Source organism: Semicossyphus pulcher, unplaced genomic scaffold, assembly GCF_022749685.1.
Source record: "Semicossyphus pulcher isolate SPU_LCO1_2020_fin unplaced genomic scaffold, fSemPul1.0.p SCAF_10, whole genome shotgun sequence".
NCBI classification, from domain to species: domain Eukaryota; kingdom Metazoa; phylum Chordata; class Actinopteri; order Labriformes; family Labridae; genus Semicossyphus; species Semicossyphus pulcher.
Window position 1 is genome coordinate 14,484,468 of NW_027211604.1, and position 24,090 is coordinate 14,508,557.

Sequence of the window (24,090 nt, forward strand, 5' to 3'; positions counted from 1 at the left end):
TTTTATACAACAGCTATACAAGCGATAAATAGTGGTAAAAAGTAACAATCAACAAACAGATTATTATTTTTTGTTCCACCAACTCAACTGGTTCCCCAACTTAACTGAAACTGGACTTTTGTTGCCAAGCAACCCAAACATTCTCAACCAGTGAAATAAGAGTCTGCTGTGTGATTCAGAGGTACCAGCTTGATTCATGTAGACACACACGGTCGGCTGTGATGTTAATTAACAGGATTCAGAACACCTGGCTGAGGCGGAGCGATACACAGAGTGAAAAGTGCCAGTGATGTTGTTCTGTCCGTCAGCACTCATGGAATGCCTCTTGTCCAATCAGATTACTTGGTTAGAACTAACTGTTGTATAATAGATAATAGTTGCAGTCCTACCTAGGTGTGTATTTAATATGTGCACATACTTTGTCTCAACAAGCCAAATTTAAGACTCTGTAATGCAACAAAAGTAACAAACTATCAAATGTGTGTGTTTGAATAATTAAGATAATTGATAAACCCTAATGTGATAATGGTGTGAGACTGAATCAAAGAGTGACACACCAAATTGTTTCAAAAAATGGGTGAAAGTAATAAATGTGGGGGTTTTAAGGAGTTTAAGAAGGTATGGATGCCACAGTCACAAAACTATATCCCACCTGCCCAGGTAACACTGCCAGAGGGGTTTGTTCTGCGCAGCCAACTCAGAGTCCTTGGCTCCGAACATCTTCGCCAGCAGCTTCACCACCTGCAGCCTCTCATCATTATCATTACTCTGCAGAGACACAGGGAGGGAGGGGAGACAAGAGAGAGAAATGATGCACCGAGTTTGGCTTAGTTCAACAGAAAGACACGCCAAGCCATTTACATTGGCTACACGGGCAACAGCACTTCCCTAACACATAAAAGGCTGCAGTTTGTTTTGGATTAATCTTGTTTTAGAAAGTGGCTGTGAGGAACAGGAAACAGCAGAGACAAGGAGAGGTAAAGACAAAGGAAGAATACAAAAAGGTAGCAAGAGGAAGGTGGTGAGGAGGAGAGGAGGAGAGGAGTAGGGAGAGAAAACAAGCGATAACGACGAAAAGAGAAGAGAAATACAGAGAGAGAGCGAGGGAGGTCTGTGGGGGAGAGATTTTATCGCAGCTATTATTTGGAGGAGACAGCAGTGATCTACACTCCCTCTGAACAGTTAATGAGCGTTATCCATCAGCAGGATGCCTTTATGAGACACTGCGGAGGCAACGTTATGCTGACTGGTGGATTGCTTTATTTTTCTAATATGAATCAACAAACCTGCAGAGAAAGTGAAAATGTGCAATTCTGTGGGTAACAGGTCAGCATTCAGGTTTTAAGCCTTGTGTGAACACATAAACCCAAACCCTGCTGCTGCTTCAACGACTCTTAATATCACATCAAAATCTAATCATCATTATCATTGCTATATCTGTCATGAGCCCTGTAACGCTGTAGTACATTACACTGCTGTAATAACAACATAATAAAGGCTTGTGATGCATGACTCATGTTGTTACCTTGAGCTTAAACTCCAGCTGCGGCAGCACTGAAAGCAGCAGGTGGCTGTCTATGTTGTAGAGCTCCAAGATGAGGTCAAAAACGTGTTCGGACAGATCGCTGACTGACGTCTTTCCCAGCATCAGCACCTGGTTAAAGAACTGATGAAGAAGACGGAGAGGGAGGAATCATGGTTATGAAACTTCTTACAACTCAAACTGTGACATTCATGAACTCCTTTTCATGACAAGTATCTGCGTACAATTCCACATAACACAGATACAAAGGCGCACGCTCAGATTAGGTTAGCTGTCGGGAGTTATTTTGATCTTAGTGAAGATGTTCCCTTGTTTCTTGTTCCGCCTCTATGATTGGGTCAAAGGTCAGGTAGAGAGCAGCATCTCTGGAGCAAGTAGGGATTCAGCGTTTTACTGTTGAACACATCTACTCTGCATGAACTTAGCTACTCCATCTGTGGGACTATCTCGAATTTAGCGACATATATTGTCATATTTCCCAGCCCTATCTCGAAACACATGAATTGATTTTACTTTAGGCTTCTTAAATAGTGATGACACTTAAGCTGTGCTATGTCTTAACAGCTGAGTCATTACAAAAGCTTCGTTTGCTCGAATATCAACATCTATCAATAGCATCAGTATCATTAAGTGCAGAGGTGTTCATGGATAAGCTGTGTCTTTAGCTGTCTGTGGACCGCATGGAGTTTGGTCACTCATTCAACCACCGGGGGACTACTGAGGAGAAGATGGGAGTGATGGGAGTACCAGGCACCTTTCATTGGCAGAGTGTAGTGGGCGGGAGGGTGTGTAGACCTGGTCGGGGGCGTTCAGGTAGGTGCCGTTTTTGTTGCAGTTTGTAAGCGAGCAACAGGGTTTGGAATTGTGCGAGCGGCAACTGGGGGTCAGTGGAAGGAAATGAACAGTGGAGTGACGTGTGCTGTTTTGAGTTGATTGTTAGCTTTTTCCAGTAGACCAAACAGGACAAGCTTGGAAGTTACAGTATGCACAGTTTCACTTATAACCACACACAGCTTTAAGAAGGACAACTACCCGGTTTTGACAGGATGTAACTAACTGCAAGTTGTCTTGTGTTTAATGCAAAATAAATAAACAATATTCTAAATAACAACATTCTTAATATACAATTAAAAGAGTGTGTCTAATGTTAACTCTTACATTGGTGATGTAGGGTTCAATAGCCTGAGCGGTCCTCTTCAGCAGAGCTTTGGCCAGGTCGTACGCTTGTTTGTTCAAATTCTAAAAGAGCAAAACAAGTGAGTAAAACAGCAGGTCAGAGAACATGTTTGGGAAGATGTCTGAGCAACAACAACTGCATTTAATGTGGAACATGAGGGTGTAGTCCACCATTTCAGTCTGATCCCAAGCACCACATTAGGATGCTTGGAACAGGCACAGACGTTCACAGATGTTTGTGCACAAACTCTTAAGCTGCACTACTTCTCCTCACCTGCAGGGGTCTCACTGAATTACAGGGTATAGAAATTGATACTGGCCTCAGCCTATTGACAATATCAGCTCAGCTCAGGCAGTTAGTGAGCTGCTTCTACGTGTATCAACATTCATGGTGGGTATTGTCAGCTGTGTGTTTCTTTGAGTGATGCATGTAGACGTTGTGGACACACCTTGTGAGCTGGCACCAAGTTAACCAACACAGTGTCTAACAGCTCCTGGGATACCGTGTCTCCCTCGCAGATGATGGAGCTCATCAGGTCCACCATGTGCATGTGCACCTTCTGGTTGTGGCCGTTGCTAAAGAAAGAAGGCAGGAAGGGTCAAAGGTCAAAAAACATTTTACACCACACTGAATCTTACTGAGGCAGCACATTAAAATGGACTGGGTTTAAATCTAAATGTTAAATATCGCTCGGTAGTCTCCAGAGTGTGTGCATCGTCCATTCAGCTTATGAAGCTGTCAGTTTGCAGGGATGAGATTTACTTTGCTGGCAGCATTTTGTAGCGAATATAATTTTTCAGTTGATGTATGTCTTATTATAAAAACAAACTGGAACCACACAAGCAGACAGCGGTGCACTGATTATGCAGAAGGTGGGTGTACTGCTCGTAATGATCTGCGTGACTGCGGGAGGTAAAGCTTATTACCTAGATTTGTATCTCAGCGACTGCCGTCCTCACTGCTGCCAGGCATTACAAGTCTCATTACATCCCATTCACTGATAGTGCAACATACACACAAACAAGAGGGCTACATTCCCCTACACCTTCTAGCTCACTGCAAGTATTTCCAATGGAAAGCAGAGCTCTTTAGATTCCTCCTTTACAATAAAACAAGCATTGTGCTAGCACAACCTTGACACACAGAACTGCTATTTTGTTCCGGTGGCAAAGAGCCAAACTCTGTGCTGCAGAATTCAACCCTCAAGGTTGTGTTGAGCAGAGTGAAATTGAGAGCGGGGCGAGGAGGAGAGAGAGGGGGGAGGGGAGGGAGGGCAATCAAAGGGAAACAACTGGACTGCTACTGTGCTGTTTCAGGATGTAGCAGCAGAGACAAACTGAGGTGTTAGAGACTGTCGCTACAGACTGTTATTGCAAAATAAGTGGAGAAATCAAAGCAGGGCGAGAATGTAAAGGATCAAAACGTACACATTCATAAATAGGACTTACTTGATGACCTGGAAGAGCGTCCTGTAAAGCTGGGTGAAAATCTCATTGCTGTCTTCAAGCTCAAAGCAAATGTTGTAGGACTTCACCCACGCTATGTTCTGGACAAAAAGAGAGCAGCCAGGAGGTTAGCAACAATGTGGAGCTCATTGGTTGACTGTCAATAATAATGTTTCCAAACAAAGTGAAAACACAACACTAACTTATTTGTCATTTTTGATTTTAAATGGCGACTGAGCAAAAAGTTAGCAACATTAGCATTTATTTGGAGGTGTGTTTGTGTCCACCTGACAAAATTAAATCCAGTATTTTAGCCTTGTTTTTGGTCTCCACTGACTCATGAGGGTCATATCTGTTCACCTAGTCGCCAACTGTATCTGACTGCTGCTTGGTGCTGAGCAGGATGTGCACAGTTTGCATTCAGAGCTTCATCACATTTAGAGTAAGAGTAAGAGTGATGCCTCTCTCGCTACACACCGTCATTTGATACATAGATGCAATTAAAAAAAAGCCAATTAAAGCTGCTTATAATGAACTAGAGTAAATAAAACCTGTTTGCACTCATTATGCAGCCTGTGATGGGTGAGCGTAATTGTTGCAAAAAGTGTAAAGCAATTCATATAATTAAAACTGCAAGTTGGATTTCCTCCATCTGAAAATCGCTTTAGATGATCCAATTACGCCTCTTTTATAACACCGGCTTTTTAATCAAGATCTGAGTGACAAAGAAGATGCAGACTTACAATCATTACTTCCAATTAGCCTCAACTTGCCCTTTGATTTCATCAGGAAACAGCTTCTTGGTGCAAACTCTCATAAACAAATTAAAAGCACTCTGAAAGCAAGAGGACTTTTTTTTAAAAGGCATAAAACATTGCTTTTAAATCCATTTTTACTTGGTGTGTAAAAGGCAGTTCAGACAGAGAGTCTGCTGCAGCCAGGCAGAGATGAAAAACAAAAGTGCCAGATTGCATTCAGATAGAGATAAACGCGTTTCAGGGAAGCTTCTGTTGCACAGCAGGAGAGAGCGCACATCTTTTTATCACCACTGCTTCCTCTTCCGAGTCTCTACACTCACCTCAAACGTACTTTACTGATTACTACGAGGTTACATAAGATGTTGAATACAGACAGGCATCAGTAAATGTGTTCAGAAGATCACTGAGATTAAATAAAACAAATGTCAATGCCAAAAGTGTACGCAGACACGAAGCCACAAGAAGAGCAAGCAGAAAACCAACTGAAGCCAGTAAGATTGTTCAAAGTGACCTTGTGAGTAAGTAGCACTGAAGCCGTTTATAAACTACTCAATTAAACATATATTTTAAGCAGCACAAAAACAGGATCAAAGAGCTGATACACATGGGGACACAGTCTAATACAAAAGGACAATAGCACTGAAGACAATCAGAATTTGAATTAACAGTGCAAATGTTTTGAGAAGCTCACGCAGACAAATATTTACATACCATGGTAGCCTGTCAGTGTTGCATTCAGCCCAAAAAGTAGTGGCTGAGCCAGACTGATTTTCCTATATGAGGTTTGTCTGGCTTAAGTTTTAATGGAAAATCATCCTTTTTATATATATATATATTTCAGGCTCGACCTCATAGTAAAGATCCATTAGTTTTGGTTTAAAGAGCCAGTTCCTAGTACAATATTTGTTGTTTTTTTCACTGGTAACAAATCTCTAATTGAACCCTTTGTCATCAATGTGAGTTGTATTTTATGTTTATAGTGCAGGATTCTCATTTAGGTTTGTGCTTACTGTCACTTTCAGCAGATACAGAGCAGATTGTATCGGCCGTCACTAAAAAATGCTTTGGCTTTGTTTTCTGCAAGGAGGCGTCTTTACTTAGTCAAAGACTGTACTGAGGAGAAAGAAAACAAACATCCTCTATGACAGCAAATTCAGTTTTGTAGCTTAAAGATATAATCTCAACAAGATACAATCTCTATCACTGGATGAGGTGACAAAAATGTGGTGATTGAGCCTATGGCCCACTGATGAAAGCCTTTGCATTTGCAGAATTGTTATGGACTGGGTGTCTGTGGCGACATTTGCTGAAAAAAATAAATCACAAGCGTCGCCCAGTTAGTGACACGTTTCCATCAGCCAGCAGTGGTTGGTCTGCCAGAGAGGATAGGCGGAGCTAAGCGGCTGCTTTTCCGGTCTCTGCAAATGTTGCGAAGTAAACAGTAATCTACTATGGCTGAACTAACAAAGAAAAGATCGATGACTACAGATACAACTTCAAAAATAAGTGAAAACACTAAGAAAAAGTAACAAACTCGACGCTCAGATGAAGGCAAACAGTCTAAAAAGGAAAGCGACCGTCAGCGAGGAAAGTCAAGAGTTACAATCGTTACAAAGGGAGCCAACTGTGGACGTGTTCTCCCACAATTACTGTTTATCGCCATTAGAGGCATCAAAGAGAATGAAACTGAAGAGCATTAGAGGAGCAATCCCTAGAGAAGTTAGCTATCGCATCACATCACAGTAGGATTTTTACGAAAGACATATCAGCATTTTAAGACTTTAGTTCCTAATCAGAGCCCTAAGTAAGGTGCGCAAAGTACCAACGCTACACCTGTTCAAATGTGCCAGCTTTTGAGTATTAATCAGGCTGCCACTTGCAAGAAGCGTCTTCTTCATTAATAAACTAAAGGTGACTTAAGTGTTGAAAGACAAACAGAATAAGATTTGATCAAATATTTTAAAGGATTAAGAATAAACAAAAGCAAAGGTGTCGTCCAACTCTAATCCTTCCACTGATGCAAACACACACAGTCACTCACCTCAAGCAGGTAGAAGTATCTGTTGAACTGTGCGCTTTTAGTGTCCTCCAGTCCTTTGAGCTGTCGTGTGATGAACATGAAAATGTCCTAGGGACAAGACAGAAACACACTGTAAACACCCAACACACATGAGCAGTCATCAGCAATACGCAGGTGTGATTCAGGCAAAATACAACGATTACCAGCCATGATACAACAAAACTAAAAATGTTTTGTTTTAACCAAAAGTTGTGTCAGATTTCCAGCCAAGTGCTGCAAAACTTTCAGCAAACTTCTTAAAAAGTTGGTAACCAAAATCACAAATCATTACCTTGAGCTTATCTGGGGAGGTGTATGGCGCCTCTGGGGCGTAAATTCTGAATATGTCTGCCAGGCAGCAGGCCACCAGCAGACGCACGTCCTTGTCTGGGTGTTTGAGGAAGAAGTCTGAGGCCAGGTGGAGCGCCAGGTTCAGGTACAGCTCCTTCTCTTCCTCAGAGTCCTGGTCCATGTCCATGAACGTCTTCACAACCATCTGGAGGACAGTTTAAAGTAAAGTGTGCCATCAGTCAAAGACAATGAGGTTAGAAGACCCTCTGTAGCCTATAATAGGTCTACTTTCACCATGATAAGTCAAATCTCTAACTTTTAATAAGGCATCTGTAATAACAAAAACTGGCAAAATATGGATCCGTTAAAAACATTTCTCAATTTCTAAATCGTACAATAACAAACAAAAAGGGAAGGAAAAAACGACACCATGTCTTAAATGATGTGACCATATTATCCTGAGAAGCCTGACAGTGCCTAATCTCTGCGAGTGCTCGGCAAACAGACGAGATGCATCTGCAGCAAAGAGGGAAAAACTGACCTTGAGCCTGCGAACCATTTCCTCTTTGGAGATTTTGTCAGAGATCTCCTTGACCCCCGGGGGGTAGGTCACCTTCCCATCTGTGACTCGAGCTTTAGAGTGAGCCATCCTCTTTAGCTCTTCACTTCCTGAGGAGGAGAGAGGAGAACGAATGTTATATATTAGAGAGGAGTGAGACAGAAGGTGAGACAGGAAGAGGGAGCAATAAAAGTTGGAAGAATTGCTGAAGCTCAACAAAAACAACAACTTTAAAGAACCAAAAGAAAATTTGTTCAATACTTCAAAGCTGCAACAGAGAGCTCTGAAATATTCAGCGAGGTATCCACAGCACATTGATAGCTTTGTACAAGCTGAATGAATGATAAAACTGCTGTATTAAGATTGTAGGCTGACTTTGAACGACGAGCTGCTGCTCCCATTGTGCTCCACATTTCATTACTGCGGCCACAGGCCTCTCACGGATTACAGACAGTTCATGTTTGGGGCATTTACATGACGTAAAAAAGGGCTCTGGCTTTCCTTTTAGAGCTCTGTTCATGGCTGGATCAGTCGTTCTGCACTTTACGCCACTCTTTGGCAACATCTACTAACCTGACCCGTCTCCGCTTTTGGTCCATTAAAGACATAAATGAGTCTATGTAGAATATGACCTCACTGTCCCTCCCGTGTTTTACCTTCATCCTCTCTGTGCGACAAACTGAAGCCTGACTCATAGCTCATGAATACACAGAGTCTGCACGGTGAAACGGGTCAGCAATTTTCTAAATAAACTCATGGTTTGATACTTTGCAGTGGGGGTTCATAAATTATCTAAAGAAACATTGAATACAGGAGCGCATGAGTCACAGGAACAAGGCTGGAAGTGAAGGGCTCTTCCCAGGAGGGTTGAGTGTAACAGAGGGAAGTAGGCCTGCTGAACAGAGTGAGGTTTTTCTAACCACAAATCAGAAGTCTACATTTTGCATGACTGCCTCAGAAATTGTGGTATCAATCAAAACAGTCCTTTCTGCAGCCTTGTGTCTTTTTTCATCCTCGCTCCCTCAACTACTCAAAGAGCAAAAAAGATCATTATTCACCTAACTCACGGACAATAAATGTTTTATACATGATGAAATAACTCACATTTACTACTGCTTGAAAGAAACTTTTGTCTGTTGTGAGTTTGATGCGTCTCAGCCAATGATTGTGTGAGTGAAATAAGACACTCTGTAACACCACTCTACAGCCACAATGAGACTGTGTTTTTATGATTTAACCAGACTATCAGTCTGGGAAGTCTTCTCGGGCGAAAAAAAGGGGTTCGAAACGTATTTATAATGTCCGCTTTATACACTGCTTTTATCTCACATGCTTTACAATTTGCCTTCTGTTCTTAAAGCACACATGGTGGCAGTAGGTTACAATGCAAGGTGCTTGTCTGGCCACCGGGAGCATGTGGAAATTCAGTGTCTTGCAACAACCATCAGTGATTGTTATTAGGCCTTTTAACACTGCCGTAACGACGCTCCGCTGTCATGCCGCCTTTGCCATTTTTACATCGGGCCAAGCAACGCCAGCGTAAAGCCGCCCCAGTGTTTTTACATAGCGTTCCGGTGTTGCGGAAGCATAACGTGTGCGAGGTGTAAACAAACCGCGCGTGCTTCAGATACACACAGACAGCGTACCGCCCGAGAGACTAAAGCACCTAACCGGAAGTATCTACCCGCTTTTATTTTGTAATTTCTTGCGTGTATTTCCGGGCCTGACGGTGGAGAAGGCCTGACTGTGGAGGCTGCAACGGAACCACCCCGAGAGTGCAGGTCTGCAGCCAGACTATCTTGTTCCGTGCTGCCGGTACACCGGCTCCACTACTTACACAGACGCTGTTTCGCCTCTGTTACTACCACCGATGCCGGCTCAAAAGGCTCGTACTTCGCCCCATCATTGCGCCTCCATGTCTTTACATAGAAGATGAAACGTAACAGAAGCGTAATAATCCCGCCTTTAACTGGCAGGGTATAAGGGGCTATAGATAATCTGACGTTCTTCATTAAACGATAAATGGTTTAGTTATCAAATGTCTGGAAAAAAGCAACTTTTAAGACAATCGGTCAATTAAAAAAGTGAGGACTTGCTGCTTGTCTGTGAGAAATATGACGTTAAACTCAATGTTGTTTGGTTTTGGTCCATTGGTCAGAAACAGGTATGTTGAGTCAAAGAAAATCTGATAAGAAGTTTAAAATGTAAAGTTTTTATTAGAGCTGCATAATATGTGAACAAATGATGTTGCTGTTATCTTGACAGATATGATGATGAGCCAGGCCATCTCTGCAGCACTCCAGCACCAACTCATGTGGTGCTTTATCACATATTTTAGCTCTATCATAAACATTACAGCGTCTGCTATTGCCATTTTGCAAGTTTTATTATCTTTAGATATATTATGAAGCCCAAAACAATATTATTACTAATACTAAACATTATTTATCTTATAAAAACCACCAGATACTCAACAGCATCAGTAGAGAAATCAGACGGGTCATTAATCAATGTATCACAGCCAAACATTTGCGTTGTAAATGAAGATTTTATGTGAAGCATAAACAGAAACTTCATTGTTAAAGTTTTTACATTGAAAAACTAATGTGACACGGACAGCCAGGGTTTCCCCACAGGACAGTTAGCTGAGGTGTTGAGCATCAGCCTCCCCGAACATGAGCCTGTACAGCCTGTCTTTGTGAGGCTGATGAAGGTTCAGCGCACAGATAAACAACATGAGCATGTGCCGTTTACTATTCAGGAATTGGAAACTTTTTGGGTCAAAATGGGTTAAAATGAATTTATTAGTTTTGGCTGGTCACCGCTGAGAGCTAAAAAACAGCACCCAGCGAATCCCAACCACATAACATTTATTAGTTTTTTATTTTTACACGGATATTTGTGTACCGTTCCTCTCCTTTTCCAGATTGTTGAACAGCCCTGTTTCTGTCCCAATATAATGAGTTTTTCCTGTTAAACAATATAGTGTGAAAATATGTAGACTCATTGAACTGTTTTTTTAACTGTTTAAATTGGGTTTAATTATATCAGAGACAACCTTCTGCAAATATTTGATTAACTGTTCAACTAGTTAATCTGCAAGTATTTTGATAACTGAAAAACCTTTCCGTCATTTTTAGGCAAAAATTGTTGCTTTCACTGACGTACAGGACAAAAACTGTGAAGTGAAGGTGTCACCTCGGACTGTGGGGAATTATAAAGAGCATTTCCCACCGTTTTCTTTCATTTTACTGACCAATGATTGACAAAACAACCAGAAGATTAAATCAATAATGAAAATATCTTCAGATGCGGTTCTTCATTGCTCTACTTACTTTTGAGGTTTTTTAATCTTTCTACCCAGGGCTGGGCAATATGACAATATTGTTAAAATGTCTATCGTTTGTGTTTTTCTATAACGTCTCTGTATGAGGAGATTAATTGCTTTATGTCATTTTGACAACGCTTGACGTTCTAATCCTTCCACGTGGGAGTGAACCTGGAGCGAAGCACAGAGGGAGACGCTGTTTATCAACATGGACATTAACGTGCAGAGAAGGGCTCGGTAATTTTTATTTGTCAAGTATTTCATTCACACAGGATTGTCCAAAAAGAGGCTGTACCATGAGGTTATTTTATATAGACTGATTATTTGTTAAATTACCAGAAAACATGATATATTGTGATATTGTTATCAAGATATTAAAAAAAAATCACCCTAATTCTACCGTAACACTGTGATGGTCAGTCAAATTTGAGCATAAAAACTTCGGCAACCTTGTTTATACAAAAATGTGCAGTTTATGTGTAATTAGCGTCTATATCAAATCCCTCCAGTACCACAAACAACAAGATCATTAATTAAAAAACAAATGGAAAAACAGATGCTGGATATATTGAGCAATAATCAGTCGTCCTTCATAAAAATATGAAGCCGTTCTCCAACATCTGATTTTATAACAACCCTCTCTCCCGGAGGACTCGGCAGGTTTACAAACAAATCACAGCATAAATACTCTAATGGAAAATTGTATTTTATTGGTATTAAGAATTTATCTAACCAGGTGAGTCATGTTGAGACTTAAGGGAGCCCTGACTAGGAGAGCAGCAATAATGAATAATAAACAAACTCGGGAAACAGTAACAACACAACACATACAGCAGCAACTCTCTCCCAACCCTACAGACGAACAAGGGGAAACGGATTGAGTTTCTGTCTTGTTTATTGCTTTTAGCGTTTACAGAGAATTGACTATTATGAAGCAGTCTGGTCAATAGGTCTGCTGTCTGACAAAAGCACTTGCTGGGCTTGATTTAGAGGCCAGAATTCAAAACTATATTTCGAATAACAACCAAACAATTTTTCTGCAGCTGTACTTCAGCTTTTATAAAACACACAAACAGGGCCAAACGCACACACTGTCCAGAGCTGGCAGGCTGCCAAATCGCTCAGTTCTGACCTTCTTTTCCACCCCACAGCTGCTGCCAAATTTGAGTCAGTCTCTCTCTCTCGGTTGGTCTACCACTCTCTCTCTCTCTCTATCTCTCACACACACACACACACACACACAGCTCTGGCAGCCAATCACAGCGGAGTATTTCTCGACCTGGGGGGCCTGTCTGGGTACCATGCACCAGGGAATCTTTCACTTTAAATAAGAAGCGGCAGTAAATATTAACACATGGGCAAGCTTTACCCCACACTAAACCTCTTGAACACGGGCTACTTTCAACCCATCAGTGGTTTATCACTGTAAAACACATTTAGCCCCCCCATTAAGGGATTCCTATCTGTCTGCTGCTCCTGCTCTCCTGATTTCAGCCTTTTAAAGCAGCTGCCAGCAGAAATATTAAGACCCAGAGCAGTCCTCCTAACCTAATCTGAACCTTGACACAGACATCCTTTGTTTTAACCCTGCGGGTGATCACAGGGAAGAGAGCGACTGTCAGGCAACACAGGGAGGACTGGACACCAGTTGGCTGCAAGGGCGAACTCAACGACCTCCACACGGGCACTCCAACAAACACAAAGTGGGGGATATAGACCAAACAGGGAAGGACTGTCAAAGAGTTTAGAGTAATAAAAGACATTTTCTGAACGGAGGATGTCTCAGTGCTAAATCTGACCCAGTGAAGGACAGTCACAAACAACAATGAAACACAGAAGAAGGGATTGAGAGTGGTCCAAAGGTTATGAGAACGAGACATCAAGGGGGGGAGCAGAGCCACACTGCAGGAGGGACAACAAACACTGCAGAAACGCATGGCAGTTCAGCCAATTTTCATCCTCTGTAACACTACAACAAAAGCAAACCATCACAGAGAAAAAAGACTAGCATTGTGGCAAGAACTTACAAAACATCATTTTAGTCTGTTTTCTTTTGTCAGAAATAGAGTTGAAGGGCTGCAGTCTGTTTTATATCTACAAAGAGGGCAAACAAACGGAATAACACAAAAATAGAAGGGGTTCCTGCCTGGTTAAGCTCTAGTTCATGTTGGACTGTGCAAATCTGTTGAAATTATATTAAGCAATTATATGTGTATAAGCTAAAACACAATATAAGTTCATGCTACTATAAATAAATACATTCAATTCCAACCAAGCCTTTTTATGAAAGTAATCTAGATCAGTGCTCTGATCTGAAGCGTTATATAGCTCAAATACCAATGAAACTACCTACCTCTAATAACCAATCATTATCATATGGCTATATAATCCAGAGACTCATTACTACCTGTGATTAGTTGACCAATCCGCAGTGTTGATGGTGACACACGACTCAATAATCACAGCCGATAGCTGTCAAAACAAAAGCACTGCAGCACCCTCACTCAGTTTACACAATAAACATGCACTATCCTATTTTATAAATAACTCTCTGTCTTTGAGGTCCCTACAACCGTTGCAACTTATTATCTCAAAGCCTTGTATTTAGCTGACGTAATATTGATAACAATAAGCTTGCACGAGACCAGGTGAGCTGCTTTTAATACACGAGAGTCCTCATCCGACACCGTAAGATATCCCTTTGATATGTAATAAATATATAATGATGAAAATTATGTCCACACTTTATTTAATGTGCGTTAACGTTAGTTAGTGGATGAAGAGGGGAATAGGCTGTATATATAGATGCTTATTGTTATGCTTCAGCGGCATGTCAAGGCCAGGCACTACGGTAGAGCCAGGCTGCCTTGCTGCTGTAGTGTTGACCATGGCTAATCTAGTTAGCCGCCGCTAGCTAGCTGTTAGCACTCCTCGCTAGCATAACCGAGCTAACGTTCTGAGCAGCTCCTCAGTGACAGAGGGCGGACAGTGAACACAACACCCCGGCTCACCACCGTTATACCGTTACGGATGAGCCCACTAGATTCTCACAGGCAATCCGAGTCATTGTTTGCTCACTGACCCTCGCACACGGGGTAGCATTTCACTAGCTAACCATTTAGCGCCGCAGGACCAGGTCAACCAGCGCTGTGAATCGGACACGGCAGCCGAGAACAGAGGCGAGCAAGGCGGGCTGCGCTCCACCTCTCAGCGCTGGAAAACATGGCCACTCCGCGGATACATCCTGGGTTAAACACCGTTTTCCGCTGCAGTAGCTGTATATTTCACCACATTTCAATCAAAAGGATTTGCTTATTTGTGAATATCCTTACCTGTTACGATGAATTGTGATCAATCGTGTCCTCCTCTGCAGCTCTCTTCCCCCTCCTAGCTCCAAAATGGCGCCAATATGTACAGATTCAGAGCCCATGGGTGCAAACTATCAGTGAGTGTGTAGCGCCACCTATAGAGCGAGTCCATGTATGACTGCTGGGTCCTTAAAAAGATGCTCGTTTTTTTCTGCCACTAAATTGTAAATTATGACAAATTCCCCATTTTCAATATTTATTTAAATAATGTGTAACTTTTTTGTGTAGATTGACAGCAGCTATATTGTATAACAAATGTTTCCCTTAAAAACTATTCCAATTCTAAAAATATTTCCTGAGATTATCATGCCAGAGATTTGTTGTTTTATAGCATATAAAGTGTTTTTCCCTAAATATTGCCTTGGATGTGGATCTTTGCATGTGCAAAAGTTTAATTCTGTTAGTAAAATAGCCAATAAGGAGAAGACAAAGTCTTTTGATAAATGTTTTGAATATTCATGTAAATCAGACTGATGTACATCAGTCACAATATACCTTACAAGATTCATGATTCAAGACGTTTATTGTCACTCCGGTAATACAAGTACAGCTGTGTGAAATTCTTATGCTGGGAGCTCCAATTAAAAGGGTTAATATTAGATATAAGGGACATATAAGATAAAATAAAATATTTTAACCAAAAATGGTGCAGTAATCAAACAAAATAATAATAATAAAAGCATATTTGAGAAATATGTACATGTTTCTAAATATATACAACGTAGGCGAATACACATTTAAGGCAGAGGAGAAATATACATTCATTGGTACACGTCAAACAGACACTGAAAGGACATTATAGTGTTTACAGATGATGCCAAACAAGCATATCTAGCTTTTTTAAAATTTATTTTCCTTGTATGGGTTTGCTCTCTCGTCCTTTAATTAAAACCCCAATGTTCCGATAGACATGAACGCACCGACTTTCTTATGCAAAAAGTATCTCGAAAATGAGACTGCACGGTCAAAATAAACACGACGCTCGGGTCTCTGACCAATATGAGCTATAGGGGGAGCTCCAATTTCATGTTTCAGATTTGCAATCCTGAAAAATCTGAAGCACTATAGTACTGAGCAATACAAAAAACAGTAATTTTACATTATATCAGAATAATAGCTTTAAAATGTTAGTTTCAATAATATATATAGTTACTGTCGTTAAATATTTTTTAAATCGTTTTGTGTATGGCAGCTCAATCAGAGCCTGCACGCCCCTGTTCTCAATCAGACAATCAGTGCTGCAAGATGCAGCTGTTTAAATCCCAGCAGGAGGGACTTGGACTGGTTTCATGGCTCCAGGATGGAGGGGTTCCTGTCCACGTTTCCACCGTACCTTGCCTCAGGACCAGCTCTGGACAGCGGCTGGGGCAAGAGAGAGGGCCGCTTCATGACCCCCCAAGGCCTCAACTACCTGGAGCTCTGCAAAGCCATCCTGTCGCAGGTCAACCCGAGCTTACCTCCTCCTCTAAAGAGAGCAAACACCAAAGAGTGCGGCGTGCAAGTCAACGCAAAGGTAGACAAAATCGTGCAGTGCTCGTTGGGCCCCAAAACGCTGTTCTGCTTGGAGGTAGACCAACATGTGCCCTCGAAGTCCCCGAAAAGTCCGAATGTGTTCAAACCGGACATAAAGACACTGTGCATGACTCCGCCCGTCAGCAACCTGCGCTTCCTGAGGCCCGTTTCCATCTACTCACCCGTGTTTGACCGCAGGATCCTCCTGAAGAAGCTCTGCGATGAAGACGAAAGTGAAGGAGAGGCTGAAGCCGCCGAACTAGAGTCTGACAAGGATGCAGAGACGGATCACAGCTGCGAGGACACGGTGAAGGACTTCAAAACGGCTTTCAACCGGTCCTCAAAGGGGTCAAACTTTCAGGTGGGTCTCCCGGTCAGTTGTGGTTACAGACTTGGTTCAGACTCCGAAAGTTTGGGATTCTCAGCCCTAATCATGCAGTATGCCATTTAGATAAACCTAGCTTCACCAGGACATAACTGTGTAATGTCATTGTGCACAAACGATGCTGTCAATGTTTGCTGTTTTAGTTCCTGGAGCAGAGGTACGGCTTTTTCCACTGCAAGAAGTGTAACATCCGGTGGGAGAGTGCTTATGTATGGTGCATCTCTGGAACCAGTAAGGTAAGTGATCTGTTGTTAATGCTACAACCTACTGAATGGATTAGCATACAAATTATGTTTGGCAAAATCTGCTTCATTGAAAGAATTCAGAATGTTTTTTTTCCTGTTCCTGTCAGGTGTACTACAAGCAGCTCTGCCGGAAGTGTCAGGTGGGGTTTAACCCCTACAGGGTGGAGTCAATCCTGTGCAAGGTGCATTCACCTGACCTATATGAGACACAGCACAATGACTGAACAATAGGTTTGATTTATAACTCTAACCTGTAGACTGTGCGCCAATATTTTTCAACAGCAGTGTGATGTTTGTCCGCTTTTCCTGTCTCAGGGTTGCTCTCAGACTTGCTGCAGCTGTGAGAAGAGGCAGAGGCACATTAACATGAAGAGGCCTCACCGTCAGGACCTGTGCTGTCGCTGCAAGGGCATGAGGCTGTCCTGTGACGCCACCTACAGCTTCAAATACATCGTCTGAGCTGACCTACAAACATTTCTCCTACATGAGAAATCTGATAAACAGAAGTTGCCTCCAGGAACAGACTTGATGAGATAAATTTATTCTCCTCCCGGCGAGTAGATGAATCTCTGCCTCGGTTGTTTAAAGCAACTTCTAAATAAACGGCTGCCTTTGTTTCCATTCATGAATCTTGGTGTTAAACATGAAAACTGTTTTTGTAATAACAAATGAAGCTTAGGAAATAAACATGTTGCATCCCAAAAACTGAAATCACATTGTCAATTATATTCAATTTGCATTCATTCATTTAAAACCTCGTTCTTTATAACTTCACACGATTTCTAAGAGCCTAGCAGCTCCGTTTAGTTTGACTTGTGCTGCTTAACTTCACGCAACTTTCAATGTCCTTATCACAACCAATACAAAATGGTCTTTAGAGGGAGTGAAATACACAAGCTATAATTTTCATGTCTTTTACTTTGACACTGACTTGTACAGAGCATCAACTCAAAACAACTTCACAAAGGCTGTAAAAGTATTTACAAGGTGAAAAAAACGACTACGGTCTGAATCTAAAAAGCTTTAAAAATGTGCAATTTCTTGTTTGGCATGCACACACACGTTCTCCCACACACAGGAAAAAAAACACATACCCGCATGAGCTTAAAGCTCCCTTTTGTACCTCATACAAACATATCTTTCAGATAAAATATGATTTTTGTTAATAAATATTTCAAACACTCCATACAGTACGGACGATGCATGCATGGCAGTTTGATTTGAGAGAACAAACATCGATATAAAACCTAAGTCGAATGAGTGATTCGTAGCTGATCGGATATAAATAGGAAAAGGAGATTTGTACAGCGAATAACTTTGAGAGGGGAAACAGTCACAAAAAGGGCCGACGACAGGAAGTGTTGGACTTCAGTAGTAGCACAGGTTTTGTTTTGAACATCAACAATGAGTGCTGAATGTCAGCATTTCCCTTACGTGTAAGGTAACTACATACCACACACAAACATATGCTACAACGATAGTGTGCCTATTATTAGAAACAGCAGACAGACAAAACATTTGAGTGTATACATGCACCATTTGTTTGGCATGTGAACACATAAGGTCAGCTTGATACAGTGTGGGACAGTGAGGAATATACAGTGTGTACACTCACTAATGACGCTACAGCTAGCCACAGAGGAGTGCACAGGTAATGGCATGATTATTCTACCAATGATTACAACAGTGTTCAGAAGACGAAGCTGCTTCACTGATACAGAATATAAACAGAGCCGGGGGCAGCACGAGGAATAACGCTTGAATATTCTGCAGCCGCTCTTTGTCGATCAGTCTTTCAGTCAGTCCGAAGAGGTCAGACTTTTTAGGGAGCAAAAGGGACGCGAGTACAGTAGGGAGCATTCAACTGGGTCATGCATTGCACAATGTCTTCCAGAGGAGTGGACACAACAGGAGAGAAAAGTTCATCCAGCTTTGGGCTTCTCCTTCTCAGTGAAAGTTTCAGCCGTCTCTCCCTCACAGTAACAAAACAAACAGTAACACGACCTCCCTTTTGTTTTTAAAAACGAATACCAAAATTCCATTTAGTGCAAAAACTGTACCAGTGATGTCACGTAGTGTCAGGGGGTAGTTTCCTCGCTGATACTACCAGCAAACTACGTCCTTCCTGATGGAGGCAGCAACGAGTCAATCAAGTTCAATCAGGTCGTGAGTTTCCTCTGGGAAGCAGGTCCGAAATCCAAGCTAAAGCCTTCACAGGTCCTCGAGTGCAGAGCAGATTATACGCTGGATGATGACCATCAAGCAGGACTTAAACCAGGAGCACAGCAAGTTTACAACATGTAGCCGTAAAGCAAAGCTGGCGCTCAAAAAGAATCACATCAGGTCATCGTAATCAGCAGGCAGCGGTCTGTTACATCTAGTTGGTTCAGTCATATATCCCATAAAGTGTCAAATCTGTGTGTCTGGGATTTTGTCTCTCCATCTCAGATACAAATATCAGAGGGGATACTTGGTTTCAGGCATTTGGATTCATTGAAAGCTAAGCTTATAGGTCATTGTAAGTTTGCATTTCAGGTCTGGACGTCTGACGGTTCAGCATTCAGGAGCCCCCCTGCTTTCAACATGGGCAGAGCTGCGTGCCCCACCTTGCCCAGGTAGCGGGATAGGGGCGTAGTGGCACCCCCGAAGGAGCAGCAACAACCCCACGCTGCAGCCTCTCCCGGGACGGTGGGACAGGGAGGAGGAGGAGGAGGAGGCGGGGGAGGGAGGAGAAGGGATGAAGTCGGGGCAGGGCCGTGCGTTAAGACTGCATCGTGGCCCGGGTGTAGCATGGGGGATGGGGTTTGGTGTTTGTACGGAGAGCAGGGGAAATGGGGGAGATGTGAGCCTCGAGGGGGAAGGGGTGATGTGTTCTTGTCGGACTGTGTGAGCAGGGTTGGTTCTGAGGCTACGGTCGATAAGATGTTAGATGAGAGGGAGGATTTCAGGTGCTTGCTGCTGTGTAAATTGAAGAGGGGTGAGCTGTGAGATGAATGTCCTCTGAAAGGATTGTAAAGCTCAGAGTTCTCATCCAGATAACTCCTCCTTGGCTCTTGTGTGTGCGGCAGTGTGAAGTCTCGCTTGGCTGTTCTTTTGGAGCAGATATGCGATGAGAACAGGTCTGGAGGTTTGGGAAAATCAAGCAAAGGGGAATCAGAGTGTTCTGTGGATGAGCACGACGAGAGCAGAGAAATGTTTGGGTCTAAATATGGTTCTGGTCTTGGGCGGGGCGGTAAGCAGGGATCTGTCTGGAGCTGTGCAGCCGGGGCAGCAGACACACAGGAGGAGGGAGGGGCCAGGTATGTGGGTGCTGCGCCTCCTCTGTAAGAGCAGTCTGAGACAGATGTGAGGATGCTTTTGGAAGTGTCAATGGATGCAGTGATGGGGGAGGTAAGGGTGGCAAAGGTGGGGGCGGGGGGCTCCTGAGGTCCTGTCAGAGGCTGGTCCCGGAGGCGCTGGAGTCGGGGAGGTAGGTTGTGACGACCCGGTAACCCTGCGCGCGGCGGATCATGTCACGGATCTCCCCGTTGAGCTCGAGCAGCTTGGAGCAGATCAGGCTGAGGTCCTGGCGGGAACCGACCAGGGCGATGGTGCCGGTCTGTCCCAGCGTCTGGTGCCGGAAGTAGACGTTGAGCAGAGTCTGGACCTCGCTCTCCGAGCTGCCCCCGAACACTCCGCTGGGCCACTGCCTCCTGAAACAGATACAGAAGAAGATATGTCAGTTTGAAAGGGTAGACATACATTTCTTATTAAATACATCGTATATGTGATGCGCTGACATGAAAATAAACATTCTAAGGATATTATTTGGCACAAACTACTGGATTCTGATGTCATGTGGAAATCATTATCTAGTGTAGCTGTTTTGTAGATGGAGTCGTTACTCACCTGCACTCCTGGATGTAGCGCACAGCTTTGGTGAACTCGTGGTTCTTAAGGCACTCCAGTATGGCCTGCACGGCTGCCTCTGAGGTGGGGAAGCTAGGCACGACCATGGCTGCCACCTGGGTGGCATGTGCGTGAGTGTGGGCCAGGAGTTTGTGTTCCAGGTCGCTGGCTACGGCAGCCTCTGCCGCCTGGAGGCTCGTCCTCAGATCAGTGAGCTCTCGAGACATGTTCAGCAGCTATGAGGTGGGAGGGAAACAGACAGTAGTTGAGTGTGTGCGTGTGTATTTGAAGTCATCACAAAAGGAAAGAATATATCATCTGATTCAATACTCAAGATACTCAGATTGTTACTTTGTCAGTCTTTTTTTTCTGGGCTGCACACACTGTGTAGCCTGTCGAACACGCAGCTAATGAAAGTGAAGTGGGTTTAGCTGTGTGCGTGTCAAGGACACAGTTTTGTGTGGCACTAGAAGGAAACCTGATATTTGAATTTGTTTGCAGGAGAGCTCAGTCTCTGCTTGGCATCTATCTTTAAGCGATGTGTGCAAATGTACTGGCTTTGAGGGGAGTTGGGTAATCTGACAGGTGGGTTTTGAGTCTATTGTATTTTTGGTAAGTTTTAGTTGTGTAGGATGCTTGTTTGGGGTTATCTATGTTTGTTTAAATGCTTGTTGCTTGTTTTTAGACGGTAGCTCAGTCTGAAGGGACTTGGCTTGGGAACTGGAGAAGTGCCAGCTCCTTCCTGGGGTCAAGGTGTCCCGACCGAATCCCCCAACCGCTTGGGGCGCATGCCCATGTGCAGCCCCCTCACTCTGACATCTCTCCATTAGTGCATGTCCATAGAGTCCTGTTTGTCCATGTCTGTATTTCAGGCCTATGTGTGTGTAGCATTAATGAAAAAATTTAATTTCCCCTTGGCGATTAATAAAGAATGTCTTCTTTTTCTTTTCTTTTTGTGCTTCGAGTTTTTTATAATCCAAAATTTATAATTTATCATATAGTGAAGATTGCTATTTAACATGATATAACACTGTCATAATTTTGCTTAGCCCAACAGTGTTTGGCCCTGCTGTCTGTGTTTGACATTCATGGCCAAACTGGTACACGTGCAACAAGTCCTGATATTACACACACACACATACAGTATGTCACAGCTTAACACAGCATATCACAGACATTTCATTTTTCAGTATGGTGGCTGTTTCTTTTTTTAGGAAAATGTCCCACTGAGTTAAATGTATTGGTCAGAATTCTTAAATGATCTAATTTTGAGGATTCTCGTCTTCTAAAAATGTGAATGTTACGCATTTAAAAAGAAGTCTTTAGAATTAGGGATAGACCAATTATCGGCCGGGCCGATTATCTTTGTTTAATAATAATAATAATAAACTTTGTTTTATTTACTTTATAAAACTATTTATTTATTTATTTAAATTTTCAGTTAACTTTATAAGAGATGCTGCTGACCCTGGGAACTCCCTGCGCTTTTTGTTTGTTTGTTTAATAAACATATGCTTAAAGGCATTTAAACAAAGTTAAGTGTTGAAGTTTGTATTATTCAAAGTTTTGACGCCAATATTTTCACTTTTACTGCAAATGAGTATCGGCTCCAAATATCGGTTATCGGCCTCCTTGACTACTAATAATCGGTATCGGTATTGGCCCTGAAAAAAACATATCGGTCTATCTCTATTTAGAATCAGAAAATCCCTAATATCAGTATTAAACAAAAAAATCTGTTGAGCTTTTTACATTCAGCTGATAATTATGGAACACATACTGCATCTTTTGATACCCGAAGGTCAAGTAAAAATCAACCAGATTAGTGCACAGCTGACTAAAGATTCTGACAAAAGATCACCTACACCTTTCCTCTCTCTCAGACTTACTTATTACACATTATCTTCTCATGTAGGAAAAAACAAGACTATTAAAGAGCTTGCTGTTAAAGACTGTAAATGATGACTGGGCTCACCTCGGGCACAGAGCTGATGGCATGAACTTGACCAATGAGCGAGCAGTAGGACTGGAAGAGTAGGAGAAGCTGGAAATGCAGCTTGTAGAGCCTCTGACAAAGCTCCAGTTGCTAGAAGACATTAAACAAAGAAACAGGGTTCAGATTCATCATCAGCAGAGAACACACAGGCACAAAAACACAGTGACACGTTGTCAAAAGTACACACCCCTTACAGTATATACACCCATGCAAAAGGGATACACACAGATAATAACAGCTAGTCTGTTGAGTAAATTAAGCAGTTTAAGAATCTGAGGCAGTGAAGGGAGGAAACTTGTAAGAGAACTTACTGCAAGAGACTCCATTTGCTAGACAGCGAGAGAGCATGTTAGGGCGTCAGAGTGAGGTGAGAGGAAGACAGAGCGTCAATCAAACACATGCACAGCACATTGTAAACCAGGTCTATTCACAGTCAAACTACAAAGAATTAGTCAAACTTTAACTTCAAATCCTGCTGGAAAAACAGTCAGAAAGGCATAACGGAGAACACGCTGCAAACATGCAGAAACACTTGAGTGTGACAGAAGAGCCAGGAGAGATAGAAAAGCAAAGCACTGATGAAGAAGTCACCCGTATGTTCAGCGTTTTAACTCTTCGTAACGGCGTATTGAAGGAAATAACTCGCAGAGAAATCGTCCGTACCTTCTCCTCCGAGTCTCCGGGTTGGCAGGTAACCACACTGTCACCGGGGCACCTGGGAAATGTGTCCTTACAGTTTCTCAGCCACTGAAACATGAAAAGACGACACAATGGTGTTTTGTTTGCTATGTCAGCATGAGAAAACCAGATTTATCAATAATGTGTAGAGGTGGATTTACCGATACTGCAGAATCCTCTTTGGTGTTGTAGGTGTCCAGATACTCCTGGAGCTCCAGCGCACTGAACTTCATCTTTTCAAGGAGACCATAGGACATGATCTGGAAAGAAGAAGTCACAGGGAGGTGAAAATTAGATCCGCGCTTAAACACAAATCACTTTTCCCTCTGTTGGCAGGTTAACATCCAACAAACACGCTTTAAAAGACGCAATGGCCATTATGTCTTACTTACCGTTTCGGCATCAATGTAGATCGTTGGACAGTCCGAGCATGTGGTTAACATCTGCGAGGACCGGAGGAACTTTGATCCGATGCCCCTTAAGCCCTCTCCGAGGTAAGTAGCGACATCAGTAGTCAGGAGGCAGAATTTACCCTGGATGTTCTGAGGAAGACAGAAAGAACAGAAGGTTTATTTACACAGTATGGTGATTTATATGTGATTAAGATTTCAGCTATTCTTTCCTGAAATTTACCTTGAAGAGCGATGAGAAGACTTGAAAGGTGTGGACGGCACACGACCCGTCCGAGTCGGTCACGAGCTGGTTGATGTGACATCGCCACGCGTCCTCAGCGTCATCGCACACGGTGGGCTGGAAGGCTGCCAAGATGGCGGAGAAAAATGGAGAAGGGGGAGGAGGAAAACCAAGGTCCTCCAAGTCATCTACATCATCACGTAAGCTGTCGCCATGGAGAGGGAA

General features: G+C 42.7%; 3 protein-coding genes across 3 annotated transcripts in view; 1 reads left to right on the forward strand and 2 right to left on the reverse strand.

The window, feature by feature from the left end:
- The window catches only part of pds5b (PDS5 cohesin associated factor B), a 30,712-nt gene extending 16,154 nt beyond the window's left edge, over positions 1 to 14,558 (reverse strand). The window contains exons 1-9 of the mRNA XM_069668825.1: positions 14,493 to 14,558; positions 7,815 to 7,942; positions 7,275 to 7,478; positions 6,965 to 7,051; positions 4,169 to 4,266; positions 3,169 to 3,295; positions 2,702 to 2,782; positions 1,526 to 1,666; positions 653 to 768 (exon numbers count right to left, since the gene is read on the reverse strand). Of these exons, the coding sequence (XP_069524926.1) occupies positions 653 to 768; positions 1,526 to 1,666; positions 2,702 to 2,782; positions 3,169 to 3,295; positions 4,169 to 4,266; positions 6,965 to 7,051; positions 7,275 to 7,478; positions 7,815 to 7,922 (962 nt within the window). The 5' untranslated portion in view covers positions 7,923 to 7,942; positions 14,493 to 14,558. The remainder of the gene's footprint in view (positions 1 to 652; positions 769 to 1,525; positions 1,667 to 2,701; positions 2,783 to 3,168; positions 3,296 to 4,168; positions 4,267 to 6,964; positions 7,052 to 7,274; positions 7,479 to 7,814; positions 7,943 to 14,492) is intronic.
- A 1,187-nt stretch (positions 14,559 to 15,745) lies between these two features.
- zar1l (zygote arrest 1-like) lies at positions 15,746 to 17,374 on the forward strand. Its single transcript, XM_069677704.1, has 4 exons — positions 15,746 to 16,401; positions 16,569 to 16,661; positions 16,778 to 16,852; positions 16,986 to 17,374. Exons 1-4 carry the CDS (start codon positions 15,829 to 15,831, stop codon positions 17,127 to 17,129), a joined length of 885 nt encoding a protein of 294 aa, XP_069533805.1. The 5' UTR covers positions 15,746 to 15,828; the 3' UTR covers positions 17,130 to 17,374.
- Positions 17,375 to 17,568: 194 nt separating this feature from the next.
- Positions 17,569 to 24,090, reverse strand: part of fryb (furry homolog b (Drosophila)) — a 43,925-nt gene continuing 37,403 nt past the window's right edge. The window contains exons 60-66 of the mRNA XM_069672152.1: positions 23,866 to 24,070; positions 23,625 to 23,774; positions 23,394 to 23,492; positions 23,218 to 23,301; positions 22,534 to 22,644; positions 20,559 to 20,794; positions 17,569 to 20,362 (exon numbers count right to left, since the gene is read on the reverse strand). Of these exons, the coding sequence (XP_069528253.1) occupies positions 20,104 to 20,362; positions 20,559 to 20,794; positions 22,534 to 22,644; positions 23,218 to 23,301; positions 23,394 to 23,492; positions 23,625 to 23,774; positions 23,866 to 24,070 (1,144 nt within the window). The 3' untranslated portion in view covers positions 17,569 to 20,103. The remainder of the gene's footprint in view (positions 20,363 to 20,558; positions 20,795 to 22,533; positions 22,645 to 23,217; positions 23,302 to 23,393; positions 23,493 to 23,624; positions 23,775 to 23,865; positions 24,071 to 24,090) is intronic.